At 40.8% G+C, this 19,864-nt stretch overlaps 1 protein-coding gene across 1 annotated transcript in view; it reads right to left on the bottom strand.

Moving 5' to 3' along the window:
* Nucleotides 1–4,977: 4,977 nt before the first annotated feature.
* stpg2 (sperm-tail PG-rich repeat containing 2) overlaps nucleotides 4,978–19,864 on the bottom strand; it is a 58,284-nt gene continuing 43,397 nt past the window's right edge. The window contains exons 12-13 of the mRNA XM_041937967.1: nucleotides 16,955–17,070; nucleotides 4,978–5,145 (exon numbers count right to left, since the gene is read on the bottom strand). Of these exons, the coding sequence (XP_041793901.1) occupies nucleotides 4,978–5,145; nucleotides 16,955–17,070 (284 nt within the window). The remainder of the gene's footprint in view (nucleotides 5,146–16,954; nucleotides 17,071–19,864) is intronic.

Consider the following 19,864-nt stretch of genomic DNA (forward strand, 5'->3'; position numbering starts at 1 on the left):
ACAGGAAGTACTCATGATGCCCTTGTGCACTACATTAAGGAAAGAATTATCCACAGCAGCTCCAGGCCTAAAGGTGGATTGATGAAGGGAGGAGTTCAGCAGTGACTGGCCGTGCCTGCAACCCCTGTCTCATTCTTCTCACTGTATCTAAATGAAGCCTTGCCGTCTGTTCTGCCCTTGTCAGCACTTGTTAACCTCTGCATTGATTCTTCTGCACTACTATACATCTCCTTTAATTAAAGACACCGGCTAATCTGGCTTTCACCGAGCTGTATTTGAGAGCGTGAAGCTGTCATCTCAAAATGATCGTGGCTAAATATAGCTCTTCACATTTACATGTATTGACAAAATGCATTATAAGGTCAGCAGAGGACTGACAAAACTAGTTTGACCTCTGGTCAGTTTCCTCAATGACTTTCTCTACTTTCTTTCTCTACCGTAGGAATATTGTTGTTTACAATGACTTGGACTCATTCACAGTGGAATAAAAGTACCAACCTGTCGAACCACTCCTGTGGCGTAATCCACACTTGCATTATCCATCTACATAATCAGTATGTCCCAACCAAGCACAGATGCACAAAACGCAATTAAATATACTGCTCCCGATCTCAATCTTTGACATGGCTTGTGCACATTAGAGAAACCACCTCCTGCTCCCAATTAAGCATCTAAGCTAAGCCATTTTGAAAAATCTGCTGTGGAAAAGTGGAATGATAGGGACAAATATTAGAATAATTCAGTTATGCATCACAGTGTTTTTGTTCCTGGAATGAAACGCAGTCCTAACCAGAACAAAGACAACATTTCCTGTAATTTCTTGTGCTTTTTTTAAAAACATGTGCAAAAGAATAACATTAGAAACCACTTCTTAAAAAAATAAAAAGAACGTTTTAATGAACTCCACATTTTAAAGGCAAACAAGGCCTACATAAAAAATCTCCAAAATAAGTTGAAATACAGATTTAAGGTGACCCCAAAGTTATCAGCTGTCTTCGTCGTAGCAAGTTCTGTCATCGGAAACCCTTTAAAAAGCATCGGATAATTGGAAATACATGTTAATCCACTGAAATCTCTTTGCTGGTAATAAAATCAGATTTTACAATACGTTTCCCTATCAAGAGGAAAAACATTGCAAAAGACTCAAATAAACCCATCGCAATCATGAACTTAAACCATAAAATGTTTACAAAACTATGTTTATCATGGAATATGAATATTCATTTCATGCTTGGTTTGGCCAAAAAACATTATACATTTCCTAACAACATATGCCAAAACTGAGAGAAATTATCTCCCAGAAGCAGTTATTTCCTGGAAACAAAGTGCAGCTTTAGCAGCTGCTAGTGGTTTGCATGTGTTTCATGTTAGAGTCCCACTGTAACCAATGAAAACACTGATCAACTTACCTCTGTTTTACAATTATCATGAGATCTCTTGGGGACAGCTTCAAGGTTTGGCAAAGCTAATTAGATTTAATAATGGCTGAACAGCAGAGACAGAGCGTGTTAGTGAATGAGGTAATAAAAATGCCTATCTGATGCCTGGACACAAAGACAATGAAAATAGCCATCATGAGGGGACGCTGTAAGGACAAAATACAACATCTGTAAGTGACAGTGCTGTGTGAGAGATGAGACCAGAACTGGAAAAAGGGCCCATCTGAGCATCGATCACTTTTATGCCCCCGGTCTGTTTGCATATTTTAGACCTATAAACAACATGAATGATGTGCCGTGTAATGCACCATAATCGAGATTTATTCAATCTTGGGTGGAGGGGGCAGGGGGAGGAGATTTTCACAATCCCAGAATCAGGAGCGGCTGTTGTGGCCGTGCGTGCGTGTGCGCGCTGTGATTTATTTGATTTAATTAGATCGTCGATGTAAAACAGCTCGCAGGGAAAAAAAAGGTAAAGACGAGTGCCGTGGGAGGCATAAATAACACCAGGCTCTTTCCTCTTCCTCTCTGCCTTTCTGTCCTCCTCTGCCTCTCGTTTTCTTCCAACTGTCTGATCTTTCCTCTGCCCATGTTCAATCCCATTTTTTCTCCATCTTCCACTGGCTTCTTTTTTCCCTCACCCCCTTTTTTCTTAGCTTGCTTCTGTCTCCATTTTGCTCTATATCTTACCACCCTCTCTCTACCCCCACCCGCCCCTCCGCTTCCCTCCCTCTCCGTCTCCCTCTGCTCGGCTCCCAGCTGAATAATGATAGGGGGTAAACACCTCATTAGGTTAAAAGGCCCACAGGAGCAATCAGAGACATTGTACTCCGTCGAACCTGTTACTCTGAACGCTCATACAGACATTCTGTGCACAGTGTGACGAGGAAGGATCCACCGCAGGAAAGGTTATTTCAAATCAGATATGACCAAAGTGTATTCTGACAACAAGATCCACCTGCATGGCGTGATCTGTGCATATTCGGCGGATGCTTAAACACTTCTTCCTGCTTCTCGCTCTGTCTTCAGAGACTGAGAACACACACATTAACACACAGCCATGAATAGCTGATTTATGGTGAGTGATCAGCAGAGAGGAGGAGCATAAATCTGCACTCTCCAGTGGTAACGGCCAGTAAAAGTGGTTTATCTGACACTTTGAACCACCTGCATCACCTTGTCCCAGTCAGCCATCTCTGCCTCTCTGATAGCAGATGTACAAGGTCAGGAACTGATTCCATGTCACCTTTCTCATGTTTTCACCAACGCTTTCTTGCTTGACTTTGCAACACATACAGTACATCAGAGTCCTTGAATTAAAAAAAAAATTCCTACTTTCAAACAACTGAAAGACTAGGTCTGCCCTTGTCTTTAACCCTAGGTTTTTTATGTGAGCCCATTCAGTTAAGATATAATAAATAAAGAAAAAAGACATATCACAAGTTACATTAAGGCATATGCTGACATTTGAAGATTGACAACACTCTGTTGTCTTTGTTGCACTTGGAAATATGAAGCTACAGCCAGCAGGCAGTTTATCTTAGCCTAAAGACTGCAAACATGGGGAAAAAGCTAGGATGGCTCTGTCTGAAGGAAACAAAATCCACCTACCAGCACCTCTAAAGCTCAATAATTAACAAGCTTGTTTGTTTAATCCATACAAAAACTTAAGTGTAAAAACGACAAGTTGCTGTACATTGGGTTACGTCCCGGATTTCTTGGCCAGCGACAGCTGTCACTGTAAAGTTGCCAGGAATAGAGCAGAGACTCCCCTCAGCTTTCTGGCTGCTGACTGAGCTTCATATTTAAGAGACATATGAGGTATGAAAGTTGTATCGATCTTTTTTCGTCTATCGGCAAGAAAGCAAATAAGCATATTTCCCAAAATGATGTACTATTCCTTTAAGGCATACAGTAGTTTCTTCCATTGCTGCTCCACGCAACTTTCCTCTCACCTCGACTCTCCAGCCTCTCTCCACTTGCAGGGCGTTTCAAAGGATCCAAGTGTTGTATACTCAATATTTCATACTGTAGTCACACATCAGAACTCTCCTCTGCATGCTGAGTGAAAGCCAAGTCAAAAGCATCAAATAATGCCACTACAGACACGCTATCGCACCTAAAATTCCTGTACTTTCACATGCAGTTGCCTCATTTGATTTGGATGTGTGTTACTGTACAGTATGCCGGGCAGCATGTGATTGTGTACGTATATGAAACAAAAGGTGAGGCTAATTTGATTAATGACAAAAGGTAATGTTCAACAAACCTGAAACATAAGCTACGAGTCTCCTATATGACTTTCACAGCTGCTTCAGCACAAAAAGACACAATGAATGGCGTCATCATTTATGCATCCTAAGCAATAATGCATGGCTACCAATCTTTAAGCGTGCTGAAAGCATTTTTTCAGATTGTCTCATGCCTCCGTTCATTGTCATTAAATAAAACATGATTTCTGACAATCCTGGAAGTTCAGACGCAGACTGTGTGAGTTAAAATCAAGGCATGTGAGCCTGCGTAACCCACCTTCCCATAATTTTTAATCTATGTCTTATTTATGTCAGATAGGATATTTTTTGATTAAGAAAACATAGACAGATGTCTTTTTAAATAGGAACATGGTTCAAAAGACCTCAGGCAATATTCATATTAATAGCTTTTTAATTGTTATTGATTAACAAAGAGGATTATATTGAGGGAACTGATGCACAAAAACAGCTGAATCAGTGTGTCAAGCTTGTCATTACTGAGAGTACAGAATGAGAGAACCATCAGCTGTAGATGCAGGGTCCACTGTAGATATTTCACCATGAGACACTGAATAAAGAAAAGGTATCTCCCTCCAAACTGCTGCCTGAAACAATAAAAAAAGGCCAAATTTTAGGTTTAAAAAGACTTATTTGCTGCTCAAATTTGTAAATTAAGTGTGAAATGAACTATGACAGCAATTCTAACACTTGAAAAACTGTAGACTATTACCAAAACAACAACAGCTCTAGGGATCTACTGTGTGTTGTTATTTGATATTCAGGCTCACACACACACACGCACACACACAAACACACGTACGCACACACACACGCACACACACACACACACACAGAGCAAAACAAACAGAGATTGGACAGACTGCTTAAGTAAGCTTTCAAGAGATGGCAGCAAGTAGAAATAATGCCAACATAAAGAGACTCAAACAAAGCAGAAAGTGATGATTGATGATTATTGCAATTCATCCAAAAACAGCTTGTTGAGAAAATCTCCTCAAGATTTATTTTGAATTGCAATACGTATTATTATTATTGCAATATTTAGATCTCACCACATTTCTGTTCATTTAATTAAAAAGCTTCACAATACCAGATCCCATTCAACAACTGGAAATAAGCTCACACATTATCTATTATACATTCAACAGAAATGGAAAGAACCATAAATATTCATGAAAAATCAGCCCAGAATATGAATTGAGATGTGTGACCTTAAGATGTGTGACTCCACTCACCTTTCACCTCTCAACTTTGACCCACAAAGAGCTCTAAGAAGTGCTGGTGGCAGTGAAGGTGTTAGGTGCGACAGTGTTAAAGGTCTTGTGGTTTGTTGAGGGGCCAGGGGCCACACGGGGGGAGCAGCAGGGACCCAGAGGGTTGCTGAGGGTCACATTGAAGGTGCCTTTCATTACTGTGTTCATGATACCTGGACTCAGCTGCAGAGACACAAACAGAACAGAAATGAGGGATGATCATGGAGGTAAAATAAAAGTAATCGACTGTGTTTGTGTGAAATATGTGGGTATGCCCAATGGGGGCAGACTTACATATAAACACAAAGGTAAAATGTAAAGTGCAAATGTAAATTTACAGTTTGTTGTGTTTTGATAACTGTTTTGCATTAAACAACACATCAGTCACTTTTTGCAACCCTTTGTACAGTACTACATCAGAAAAAGATTCGGATAACGGGCTGATGTTAAACTATGAAAATAAGCTAGTGAAAATAAGTATGAATAAAGAAATATTGATTTGCAATTACAAAAAGTTGTAAACAGACTTTTTCAGTGAACAGAACATACTCTATGGCCGTGATTGATAACTGGCGGCCTGCAGGCCCACCAAAGCTTTCCCCTCTGGCCCACAGAATATCAATGAATTCAGAAAGTGCACACATTTAGTTACTCACCAGTGAAAGAGGCCCAGTCTATCCTGAGGGAGTGATCGACGATTAGTTTGCCAACCCTGACAGCAAGCCAAAACATCCAACATTTATAGTTCACCTGTTCTAAAGAACTGGATCAATTTCCAACTCTATCTTCTCTACTTGTGGACCCACCATCATTGTGACAATTTCCTGGAGCTGACAGAAGCTTACTGGCTGGGCTACAGTAGCTAACTCTGGAGTTGTCGTAGAATCATGAATCTTGTCTATACGAAGCCAGAGGTGTCACAGGCGTTTATTTACTTGGGAGCTTACTCTGGGATCCTAAAGAGCAGGTTTTTGTTGAGACAAGGACTCATTCATTTGAGTTGAACTGTGGGTCTGCTCACACTGATATAGGCTCATGGGACTAACATTAATTTGTAAGAAAGTGAAAATATTAACAATAATAGGCTAATTAGGCCTAAATAAATGTAATTTTCGTATTCGAAAGTCCACTCCCGACAGTGTCTGCTCAGAAACTTGCTGGCAATTGTAGTTGTGGACCCCTGATCTATGGCATAAAGACACACAAATATACAGGGAAACAAATAAAAATTAATGAATGAATGGAGGCCAGTATGATGAAGTGAGGGGTGATGGATGGTTGTCCTCTGTCTTTAAAACAGGAGTAATCTTCAGTTCTTGGCGTTTTCCACCAAACTTCCTGGTTTTTACTACATTTAACAGTCTAATAAAACTTCACATAAACTGTATCCCTTGACAGTGTATGGACCAGCTTACTAAAGCCAACAGCCTCATGTGATACATCTTTACAGTGTCTTCCAAGAAATGGACAAGCCATAAAAACACAGAACTCCTTGAAGGATGGAACCTCATGGTAGCTCAGGCAGGTATGGAGGTCATCTCATAGTCACATGTTCCACACAACATCCAATCAAATATTCCCACAACATCATCCCTTGCAGATGGTCCATGTAAACATCTGCTGTTCTTTCAGTCTGCATAAAACAGCGCTGAGCCATGCATCCTCTACAGGCTCATGTTCTTCATTCTTTTTAACAGATGTTCAGGTTCACCAAATGATGTGTGTGTCAAGCTGCTGGTTCCAGCACATCACATGAGCAGAGCCGCTAAAATGCAGATTTTTGCAGAAAAAAGGTGGAAGCCTTGACATGAGTGTCCCAACGGAACTGAGGAGTTATCCAAGACCCCATTCACACATGGTGTTAAAATGCGATGTATCATGTTATCTGGATAAGGAAAAACGCATGTTAATGCGAGGTGTAAATGTGTCGTGATAGGAATGTGGATCTGCCTGACCACATTTGGACGTAGTCTGGCTCACACAGTGTTCACATCTTAGGTAGGTGTAAATGCAATCCGTACAACGTGCTGGCATCCGTAGGCTACACACACACAGGCATACAGATATTTGTTTGTAGCCAACAAAAAATGTTCAAATTTAGAAAGCATGCAAGAGAGAAGGCTGAAAGAATCACGCCTAATTACTCATTATACATCTATTCTGTTCCATGAAAGGACCAAAATATCATTTTTCCACGGGCTGCGTGAAAAATAAAAGCAACACGGGTGGGAAATGAATGATACAGTAAAGAAAAAACTGTGTGTGCATTGGTACTTGACTGTGCAGCTGATCTGCTATTAACAAATCATATATTATTTTAGCCTACATGGTACTGCAACACACTGGAACAAACCAACACAATATTTTTTATATCATTTTTATGAGGTGTCTCACAAAATTTGTAAAGTTTTCCCTAACTTCACAACTCACAAACCTCAGATATCTTAAGGTAGTCCAGAGTTGATTTGTCCACCTCAAATTACTGGCAAGACTGACTCATTTATGTGAAGCAGATTATTTCTGACCAAGACATATCGCTGGTTTTCATCCTCACCTGGTTTTTGTTCAACTCTTGGCACTGTTGGACATTTGTCGAATCAGCAGAAAAGGTCACTGAACTGTTATTCTAAAAAAATGTATTTTTACTATTTATCCATTGCATGACAACCTTAACTTTAAACATTACTCAAACCCAAAAAGCAAAACAAACCTGTAGAGAGAGTAACGTTACACGTTATAAACAGTTATGCGTATGTTATATGCACACACCCACTTGACCTGCCATCCCTCCCACCCAGCTACATCCAGAGGAATCTGCCTCTATGCTATCAACGCTTCCTCTCTCTATATCTCTCTTTCATTGCCCCCCTTCCCTAACATCCCAGCTCACATACACACATCAGTATGCCAGAGGTAACATAGTAGGATTTAAGCACACTGGCGGGGCTGCTCAGATCTCAGTATCGATCCTAATGGGAAAAGGGTTGCGGGTTCAACTCCAGGTCACCCTCAGGGTTGCCCAGGAGGTCGGGGAGATGGGGAAGAGCCCTTGGAAGTGACGACACCACCGGCATAGCAATGATGAGGGAGATTATGGGATGTTTCATTAGGTCAAAGAGGGGAGACGGGAAAGGGGATCTATGCAGGGAGTTGGTGATGATGTTGCTCAGTATGTATGCAGACATGTACAAATGTGCACACAAGCACAGGAGCGAAAGGTGGGAGATGCAAAGTCTTTCCCACAACACACATCCAGTACATGACACAGAAAGGCAGCACAAGCTTTACCCCATACATGCATACATCCACAGCAGCAAAACAAAGACTGGTGGTCTCTGTGCATGTGGAGCACGCAGAAATGTGTATGTTCACCACACACTACGAGATGCCTTTATGTTGCTACACACACATAAACAACAAAATAGGTTGTTTGTCAGTGTCGTTACAATTGATTCGATTTGTGTTCAGTGAAAAGTGTTCTGTCAGATCTGCCACCTCTAATGGTAAAACTTGCCAATGCTGGTTGTAGGTGGAAAATGGGATGCAAACAAAGTCTCCCAACAATCGACCACAACCGTAAGAGGGCTTTCGTAGATGGCGTCCATGGAGTGAGACATGTCCCAAGCATGCTCTCTAGTTTCAGTCACATCTTCCAACAATACAAGCTACAACTACCTGGACAGAATCAGAGCTATCCACTCGCATCAACCAAGTGAAAGATGTCAAGTCCTTGACAAATGGCCCATCTTAGAAACAGGACTATTTAGTGAATTTTTCCCAGAGGAATAATCTACTAATCAGGGAGGTTTACAGTTTATCAGAAAATATGGAACAACAATACAATTCTTCACCACTGACATCCTTCATATCCCTACAAACAACTGGATTAGCTTCTGGTACACTGGCACACAACGACTGGCTCTAACTACTCCTGCCATCGACAACATGGTGAGTGGTAAAGCCTCCTGTGATCACACGTTCAGTATTACTTCTGTAAAACTTTCTCATCCAAATTAGTTGACAAACAACAAAGGTTTTCAATGAGGCCAAAGAAAATGGTCACCAACCTGACACAGTTTGTGAATGACATCTATCGACCTATCTCACCCCTAATTGACTGACAATTTTGTAAATCATATTTCACTAATATACTCAACACCTAAATCACAAATAGCATAGTCTCTGAACCATTTCTCAGATTTTGAACTCTGATGGGGGGCACCTCAAGGTTGCCCTTTGAGTCCTGTGCTGCTTTTTGTTATGAGAACCTTTGGCCACACTGATTAGAGAAAACCACTACATCAAAGGAATTGCAGCCCTAGTAGGACATGAAAATAAGTCTTTTGCAGATGGCATCTTGCTAACATAATCAGATCCTCCAACATACCTTGGATATATTCTTAAATCTGTGAAGGAGGCATTTTGGGATATAAGATTCATTGTGATAAGTTATATTTTGAATTTAATCATTTGAAATGCGGTGATGGCTCTAATTCAAGAGACACAAGATGGGAGAGCACGGAGCAGTAAGGTTTAGACATTTTCTTTCCATACTTCCTTATGACTCTATTGGATAGATGGCTTCAATGCTACATTATTATGTTTATGTTCTAGGCCTTCATCTCACTAAGCTACATTAAATCCATCTATTTTATTTATTTATTCTTGTTTTATGTTATTTTAATTTTTAGGGCTTCTTTCACATTGTACAGGTATTTGTGTTAGTATGTCTGCAAAATATGTTGTTTTCTTTTTGTATTTGTTGGAAAAACCAATAATAAAAAAGAAGAAAAATAGCTGTAAGAGGCTTTTGGTGCTAAATGCCATGCTGCCTCAGCCCTTGTTTCCCCAAAAGGACAGTATTGAGGTGTAAACATAGGTGATTTTAAGTGTTTTAACGATCAGCTGCTGCTGATGTGATAACGATAAAAACACCTTTCAGAAACAGCTTGTTTTCATCAGCGCCTCAGTCAGCCAACACGCTGTAGATTATGTGAATGCAGACGATGCACAGCAGTGATGTGTGGCATAAAGACTCTGCTGTCATCACTCCCCGAACATCAAGCTCAGCGCAGCAGAGAGCGACGACGATAATTTCCTTGCCTAGCCTAAGGTGGATGCTGCGGTGGAGGCGGGGCTGAAGAGCAGCAAGTGACAGCATGGCGTCCAGGTGAGCAGTGTGGAGGCACAAAGTACAGAGTAGTGATGGTTTGAGCACTCCGTGATAAAAAGGGTGCATTGGATATATGTTGCTGTGAGAAGAGCAGGCCAATTAGAGTGTGGTGGCGAACTGGAGTTGGACGTCTGCTTGCAGGTGTTGCTTCATTTTGTCAGGAAGTGGGACTTAGGGAAACTATGGATTGATCCCAGATGCAAACACAACGGGGAACATAGACAAAGACAAGACTAGATAACACTTACATGAAACGTGGCATGGACATGATCAAAGACAAGGAAAACCACTCACGACACGGAAGGACATGAACACAGACAAACCAAGGGATGCGCTAGAATCAAATGAATACGTTTATTGAGACAACGAAAATCTACAACTGAGGAAACTATAATTAACACACTCTAGGGACAAGGGCTATACATACAAGGCAACACAGGGAAAAACTGAGCAATAGAAACACACTAACACAACGGGGCATGGATGAGACAGGGACAGCACAAGAACTCACTAACACAAAACCTGGCGGAACTACGACAAGACTAGAAACTCAATTACATAAACTGTGGGAGGACTATAGACATAGACATGACTAGGAATAAACTATGAATAAAATAAAGAACAGAAAACGCTCCCGAAGGAGGAAAACACAAAAGCTATGAAAACACAACTGACAGAACTAGATAAGAAAAACTATCAACTCAAAGTTCACTCCTAAAAACGGAAAAAAACAAGAATCTAATAACAAAAGTACTCAAACGTAAAATCACTCTTTATCGAAGAAAACAAATCGGCAAGCTACAAAACTATGAAAAGAAAACAGAAAATAAGTTATGCACGTACAAACAAATAACACGCACAACAGGACTATGGCATGGAAAACTCAAAGACAGTTAGGGAATAACAGACAATACGAAGGGCGGGGAACACTACATAAACCAAGACATGAACATGAACTAAGACTAGAACAAGACGATACACTCACATAAATCACGGCCTGGACATGAACAAAGTAAACACACTTACATAGACTGTTAGAATGACAAGATACAATGACAAGACTAGAAGCAAACTTACTTGGAACGCGACACGGACATGACAAAGAAATCACACGACAAACACTCACAATGGGCGCTATGGCTAGGACAATGACTGTGGCTGTGGTAGACGGCAAGGGGACAAGACAAGGTAACGCAGACAACGACCCGACAAGGACAAAGGGGAAGACACGGACTTAATGACACACAGGTGAAACACATCAGACAATCACACAGGAGGGAAAACACAGGAAGTAAAGTAAACCAAAGACACATAACAAGAACCTTCAAAACAAAACAGGATGTAACAAAAACCAGGCAAAGACAACACCCAATGGGAAACTTTACAAAACACAAACACGATGAGGCAAGACAATGGAGCCTATCCCAGCTGTCTCTCGGGCGAAGGCAGGGGACACCCTGGGCAGGTCGCCAGCCTACCACAGGGCTACATATACAGACAAACAACCAGAGTTATCAATTAACCTCAGCATGTTTTTGGACTGTGGGAGGAAGCTGGAGAACCCGGTGAAAACCCACGCTGCACAGGGAGAACATGCAAACTCCACACAGAAAGACCCCAGGCGGGATCGAACCGGGGATCTTCTAGCTGTGCTAACGACGCTGCTAGCCACCGAGCCACCGTGTAGCGAGGACTCATACAAAATTATGTATATACGGGGCAGCAGAGTGCATGGAGGAATATGACAGGGTAGTTAGGTTACCCAACAAGGTTAGCCTTAGATCCCTCTGCAGTGTGCCATAATGGCTATTCCAGTAGGTTACCTCCTGTGTTTTGGACTCAGAAACATCTTGTCGATTATTATGTGAATTTTAAAATCATGTCTATTTGAAAAGCTATAGGGGGCTCATGCAGCTTGCACTGTTTTGTGTCTGTCCTCAGGGGTACACACACACAAACACACACCACACACACTGTATAGACATGTAAGTTTCCTATTCACCAAATAACATGCAAACTTCACATGAAAAGACAACAAAGAAGCTTGTTTGCTGCTGTCTGTTGAGGTGTGGCGTATTGACAAGCAGCAATGGTGGAAAATTTGTGCATTTTGAATAATGAGGAACATTACCTTGCTGGCCCCTTCAGAGAAATGGGAACATGATAAGATGGTATCAGGTGGCAGTGCTTCCCACGCGGAAACTTTGAAAGTAGAAGTATAAAAACTCTCACTTAGAAGAAGCACATGTAGAAACTTAAACAACACACCCTGAGGAGGGTTTGATGAAATGTCAGCTGTGTTTAGGACACTTTCTGTTCCGACTCAAAATGAATTTCAAATAAACTTGAGCCTTTTTTTTTTGTTTGGCTCTACATGTGCTTTGCACTTGGCAGGCTTATACATCAGCAGAAATCATAGCATTTAATTAATATTTGTGTCTGCTTGACATCTGCTCCCAGTGTCTTTTTATATTCCCGTGTTCCATCCACACTCCCTTCTCTGATAAATTAAGCTCAACCAATAAGAACAGTGTCGTGCATGAGAAAGGTAATGGAGCGTAATTTCAGAGAAGCAGATACCTAACATGGGGCATTTAATGGAAACAGTAAATGAGCCCTCACTGTGACCTAATGCCACTCAAGTAGATTTAGTAGAAAGTAGAGCTTTGTGACATTACAGGCACATGTATGGATGGAAGCAGATACGCACACACTGATGCTTAAATAGATACTATTCCATTACGCAGCCGTCTGCTTCAGACTGCAGGCCCTTGGAACACATTTTCAGCTGTTGAATTTAACTACCCTCTTCAGCTGCTCCATTTGCTGCTGTATATCTCTACACTTCTCCTCCCTATGCTTTTCCACCACCTTTTCATCGCTGTCTCACCTCTGTCCCCGTCTCCCCTTTCTCTATCACCCATCCCTACTTCTCTCTCATCGCTGCCATCCCACTCTCTCTACCTGCTTGTCTTCAGCGCTCTTTTATCTCTCTCTCCCTCTCTGCACCGCTTCACACCATCTTTTACTCTGTATGGCCTGTGGTGTCATATAGATTCACAGTCACACAGCTAATTACTGAGACAAGAGCTTAGACATGCATTCCACTGAAAGAAAAAAGAACTGAAACTCCTGAAGCTAACTTGACTCATGAAATATCTCACTCACAAATGCATCACTCTCTATATGGCATGAATCACAATATGTCTTGTATAGGGTATTTACACATATAGTACATATAGTTTGTAGTGCTTCTTGTGGCAGGTGTGCGTCCTTTTTTTTTTAGTGTGCCACACAGAGAGTGAGAGTGTATGGCAGTTGAAACATTAACAAGCGCCTCTAAATGTTGCAGGGGGTTGACATCCTTAAAAAAGACATGAACATGTCACAAAATAACATTAAATGATTACACTGCATCTGTACTGTACTGTATCTATATTACTGCAGGCCCATCACACCCTGGCCACAACCTGTTCCAACTTCTGCCCTCTGGGAGGCACTACTGAACACTGTACGCCAAAACAACCCAACACGAGAACAGTTTCTTTCCACAGGCCATCACTCTCATAACATGTGAACAGTGTCAATAAACACCTAATGCCAAAGTCCTGACTATTCTTTACTCTAAGCCATTCTTTACCTTTATTTGTTCAGTATTTGTTGTCCTTATTCTTAGCTGGGTGTCTAGATTCCAATTGACAAACATGTCTTCGGACTATGGGAGAAAAACGGTGAATCCAGATACGCAAACTCCACAGAAAGTAGAGTCAAACCCCCTACTTATTTATTAGTCTGATTATTGCCGGTATGGAAGATCTAATCGTGTTATTTCACTGCTACAAAGTTTGCCAAACCTAATCCATTTTTACTTTGAGCCAATTATCTCCCAACGTACTCTGGTTTGACTAAAGTGGCTATAGACAAACACTTGACTCGCCAAAATGGAGGATTTTGATTCTACTTTTAATTTAATGCCTTAGTTGATTAATTTCTTTTACCTTTAGATGGGAGAGGAGAGGTGAAGAGAAGAGAGTAGAGGGAGACACTTCAACAGTTTTACTGGCTACTGGTGTAAAAATTCCTGCAGTTTTCCCTCCTAACAGAGAGAAATGGAGCAGAGAGACAGGGTGAGAGGAGGAGGGACGGGGAGAGCAGATTAAAAGAGGAAAAACACAGCATACGAGGATGAAAGAACATCCACAAGCATACTTCTGCATAGGCAGATAGAGGTTATAAAAATGTATGTGGGAAAACTATGCACTGTACTCTGCCTGTGTTACTGAGGTTTAGCATGTACAATGCAATGCAAAATGCCACACTTACACATTGGGACACCCTGTTTAATGTTAAGATTATTGAAACCACTAGACTAGACATGTAGCCCACACATAATGACTTTTGCATCAACAGAATTTAATGATCTTGACGGTCCAAAAAAACAACAAATTGAATGAACGAGGACTGGAACAGACTGGAAGACAAATAAACTGTAATTATAGTAGCATCGCTTGCTAAACCCCCCAAAAACACAAATTCTGTCATGTTCCTGTCCCAAAATAGAAATGGGCATCTGAAAACAGTTTAATGGTTAAATTTGCATAGAAAAGACAAAGAAAAGCAGAAAAAATGCAAAATTCAGATGATGTTGGATATAGAGATGTAGGCAAAACATTTGTATGCTGTGCAGAAAAGAGAGGTGAATCTGACCTGAGCTGTGGCTCTGTACTGAAACCTGATGAACTGGAACAGAGGATGGCTTTCAGTCAGACTGAGCAATGAAGTGGTGTTAGCATGAACTGCTTTGTTCATGCTTCACAATCACTGGCTTATTCATCAGCTGCTTGGCTACCAGCTGACTAGTCACATCCAATCATATTCATATATCATATTCAAGCAATCAAACCGTGCAAGAACACAAATTCTCACATGTTCCTGTACCAAAATGTACATCCATTGAAAACACTTTGCCTTGCTAATTTATGATGAATTTGCATGAAATGGACAACAAAAAATGCTATATTTGGATGAGAGAGACATTGGCAACACAGAGTGTAGAATCTTCAGAGAGAGTTGGAAATAGCTAAACTTCATGTAGAGCGAAGTGAAGGTGAACTGAGCTGTGGCTCTGGACTGAAACCAGATGAAGTGAAGTAGATCATAGTGTATGTTCAAGCAGCACTTAAGTCACGCTTGCATCATCTGATTGGCAATAGCTGCTTCATTCATTAGCTGTTTGGCAACCACCTGGCTGGTAATGTCCAATCATCATCAAGAAGATGTCCAGTGTGGCAGTTATACTCTGATATCTCTCACAGTTACTGTGCTGATACGCTCATGTCAATACCGTTTGCTGCCTCAGCTCTCTCCATCTCCATTATCTTCCTTGTGCAATTTTTGACAATTTGAGTTCATGTTGAGTTCAAGTTCATGTTTTTTTATTAAAGCTGGTTTTGTTCTCCAAGCAGAATTCTCATTGCTGCTCTGATTCTTTGTGCGCTCCCAAGCCTTTTCCTGCAAATCTGACTGTGAAACCATTTTCTATAAAACGTCAATTCCTTGACGTGATTGCATCTAGCTTGTCATCTGTGATTATCATTTCTCTCATAGCACCATTTTGGTCTCATTTCCCCTCCCAAAAGAAAAAACATTTAGAACAATCTAAATGAGAATGATGGGCAGGAAATGGATCAGATGACAAGCATTCAACACCGAACCCGGTGTGATTTTATCTGTCGACTGTTGACACCAGCTGGCCAACGATGGTTGTGATGGTCACACCGAAACTTTTTGCAACATAACCAGAAGGAATGGGGGAGAACAGGATGAAAGGCACAAAGAGGCGGAAACAGGCAGTGAGAGGAGCGACAGAGACAGTGAACTGCAGAAGAGAAGAGAGGGAAAAATTTGAGGAGATAAATCCACATAGACTCAGCAGACAGACTGGGAGACATGCAGACAGAGAGAAAGAGAAGAAAGAGCCCTGTGATAACATTACACCCATGGACATGAACATGATGATGAACTGTGTAGCGAGGTTTAAATCAAACGCAGTGGTTTTGTCTTTGATGTTCACCACTCAATGTCAGCAGGGACTGGAAGCAGCATTAGCTCTTTCAATCATCTCACACACACACACACACACACACTCACACACACAATCACCAGCAACTGTAACCCAAAGCTGCTGCAATCCCTATTAAAACACATTGAAATGGAGCAGAGAGAGATTAGGACATGGTTAGGTTTCATTACAACTGTATTACAGCATGCTTCAACCATACAGTGCATTTGTCTCTGTCAGTAGACTAAGGTGGCTGAATTAGACAACATTACACTTCATAAAAATGCACTCACTTTTACCAGCCTAATTTAACCAGGCAGGTTAATTAAGAGCAATTCTCTCCCAAAGTGAAAAGCTGCCTCGAGCAGGAAACCACATCATTCAACCTTGTGTTGCATCAGTGGAGATCCACAGAAACTTACTAAGTTTGGATTTTTTTACAGAGCAATCAATTTCTCCCATGCGCCTCAAGGTCACAGAGAGAAATCTGAGAATCAGAGAACCTCTAAGGATCACAGCATGACATAATGTCAGACACACAGTGTATTTGTGGCCTCATCAGACACACAAACAGGGTCTCATATCTCATCATACTCTCACTCTTGGTTATACAGAAACACCAAGGATGCACGCATCTGTACATACACTGATGTCAGTGCACTATCACTGAATGTTGGCTGTTCAAGGAGTCATGTAGAATGTGTTGGGAGGTAAGAATGTTTCATGAGAGTTAAATGTAACTTTAACAGCATGTTTACCTGATGAGCACCAGGTCCAGGGTTGGTGTTCGTGGAGACTTTGAATCGATCTTCTCTGGAGGAGATCAGAGCCATTTGTGGGAAGGATTTCACGCTGACATTATACTGGCCAGGGCCTGATGGACACATGCACACATAATCCACTGGTACATAAATCATAGATGCTTTAACAGAGGCAGGCAAGACTGGCGTATCCCTGCAAACTTGCAAAGAGATGAGGTTTGAGTATCATATCCTACAAAACGATATTTTTCAAGATATTATTACTAATAATCCAAATCCTCCCACAGCCCCCATTCATGTAGTTAAGGTTAATTAGTGACTTTAAAACTGCCTATAGGTATGAACTGAGTCTCCATGTGTCAGCCCTGTGACTGACTGGCGACCTGTCCATGGTGACCTCGCCTCTCGTCCGATGTGAGCCGGGATCAACTCCAGCCTCCTGCAACCCCCTAACGGATAAGCAGGTATAGATGGATGGAAGTTACAAATTTGTATTCTTGTCCAATACAGAATTTCTACTGAAGCTTTTTATTGAAGTTTTAAGTGTTACATTTTTGAGGGGTTAAGGTAGGTTAAAACATTCTGGTTGAAGCTGAATTCTGTAATTTTCTGCACATTCTGCCCTCGGCAACGCTGGGAGGTATACAGGAAAGCTGCTGTGGCAGATAATGTAGCAGTGCTGTTTATTTGAATCAACCATAACATTAATAAACTAATTTGCTCAAGGTTAACAGAAGGTTTTAATCATGTTTTTCTCTCTTATGTAAGAGCCTTCCCTGGTTGTTTTGCTCCTTTTCATACATACTGGACCAGGAAAGTCACAGCAGCATGGCTTGTACAGTATAAATATGAACTGAGTCACCAGGGTATGCTTGCTTTTTTCATGTGTCTGTACTATGATCAAAGCTCAGGCTTTAAGAAAACTGAACCGCCCTTCTGTCTAACACCAAGATGTGGTATACACATGGTTCTGTATAGGACCCAAAACTCTGCAGGTATTAGAAATTCTTTTCTACTTCCTTTGGAAACAGTGCCTATGTAATGAACGTACTATGACATAGACACACAAGCAGGCGTACAGAAACGCATTAACATATACACATTCTAACACATGCTGATATGATTACACACAAGCAAAGAGGCACTGATGAATAAAAAAATGCCACACTTAGTCGCAGTGTTTCAGGTAAAAACAAAACTCTTATAAAGCCATTTTCATTGAAAGAAGAAATGTTCACATTCACAGTGAGGAAGTTAAGTCTCAGGGGTCTGTCCAATACACAACCTTGTTTCCATAAACCTTTTCTTTTTATTCAAATCTAAACTGCTAACTTTTCACACATTATAGAAACTACTTTCTGTTATGAAATTGTTTCACTGGACCCCGCATCCTATTTAGTGCATTTATAATTATGCTAAGGACACAAAGACAGCAGCAGGTGATTATCTGACCCACCAGCTAACTGCAATCACCATGTGACATACTGGTACATACATGCTACTTTTACACCAAAAATTGTATATGCTAAAATGCTAAAAATAGGTGTCTGATTCCATTCCCATTGCCTGCAAACAAGTTTGCTTTATGAGATGATGATCGTGATGAAATGGAAATGAGTTGAACATTCTGTCTGATATCAGGCAATATTTACATGCCTTCGTCCAGAACTGAAACGCACGTCATCATCGTGCAGGAAAAGGGGTGAAAATCAGTGTGTCACCTGGGTGTCATGTTTCCATCATCCGATTGCAGCTGGGACCAATAAATACCGCTGATTACAGCAGAGTCATTTGACCCGGGAATAAATACTGACTGTATCCTTTCCCACTGAAGACAAAAGCCAGATGTAAGTGGATGTCCATAGGTACTTTTGTCTAGTGTGAAAGAGGCTTTATATAAACTAGTGTTCATTTTATCAGTTATTTTTCTATTAAATCTAAATCTTAGTCGTATGTCAAAAGTCCTTGTAAGTCTTAATCATGTATAGCTGTCCTCATTAATGGGTTTAACCTTGTTACTCTTTTTAGTCATCGGATTATGTTGAACATTTCAGTCAATCTAATCCAGCCAAAACCACATTTTTTTTGTTTTAGTCAAATTTATTTAATTTAAGATTTTATCTAATCAATATAATAATCAATAAAAATACAGGCTGAATAATAAAGAGTGCGGCTTTTAGTTAGTGCACTACTTTTAGACTGACACAATGATGTGGCATTGTTATAGTCTGTTATTGTAAGTGTTTAATAACTTTGACATCATCGTCTCAACTTAGTCATGGAAAAAAAGGTTGCTGACAAACATATTTCATCATACATTTCACTGGCAAAATCAACACTAATTTAAATCAAATACCAAAAAAAAAACAACATGCGTGCAACATAAACACCTTGAGTCACTGTTAATATCACAGAGCATTACAGAAATAACAAACACTGTTAAGTGTGTGTGTGTGTGTGTGTGTGTTTGAAAAATGCTGAACAGTTAAATGATCTTACCATTATTAAAATGCAGGGGACCCAGCATGATGAGGAATATAATGTTCCCTAATGTTCCATATACTGTAGGCCTATTCATAAATGCAAATTCAGTAATGGGCAAAATGATTGTATGTGTGTGTTTCTATGCACATATCAATGTGTGTCCCAACGTGAGTCTGTATGTGTGTATGAGTGTCAACACTCTTGTGTCTGAATATCTGCTTCTGTGTTTGTGTGTGTGTGTGTGTGTGTGTGCGTGTGTATGTGCGTGTGTGTGCGTGTGTGTGTGTGTGGGTGGGTGGTTGGTTGGGTGCGTGTGTGTGGGTGGGTGCGTGTGGGTGGGTGCGTGTGGGTGGGTGCGTGTGTGTGTGTGTGTGTGTGTGTGTGTATGAAGAAGAAACACTATTGCAAACAGTCCAAATCTAT

The sequence above is a fragment of the Chelmon rostratus genome, chromosome 5, assembly GCF_017976325.1.
Source record: "Chelmon rostratus isolate fCheRos1 chromosome 5, fCheRos1.pri, whole genome shotgun sequence".
Lineage (NCBI taxonomy): Eukaryota > Metazoa > Chordata > Actinopteri > Chaetodontiformes > Chaetodontidae > Chelmon > Chelmon rostratus.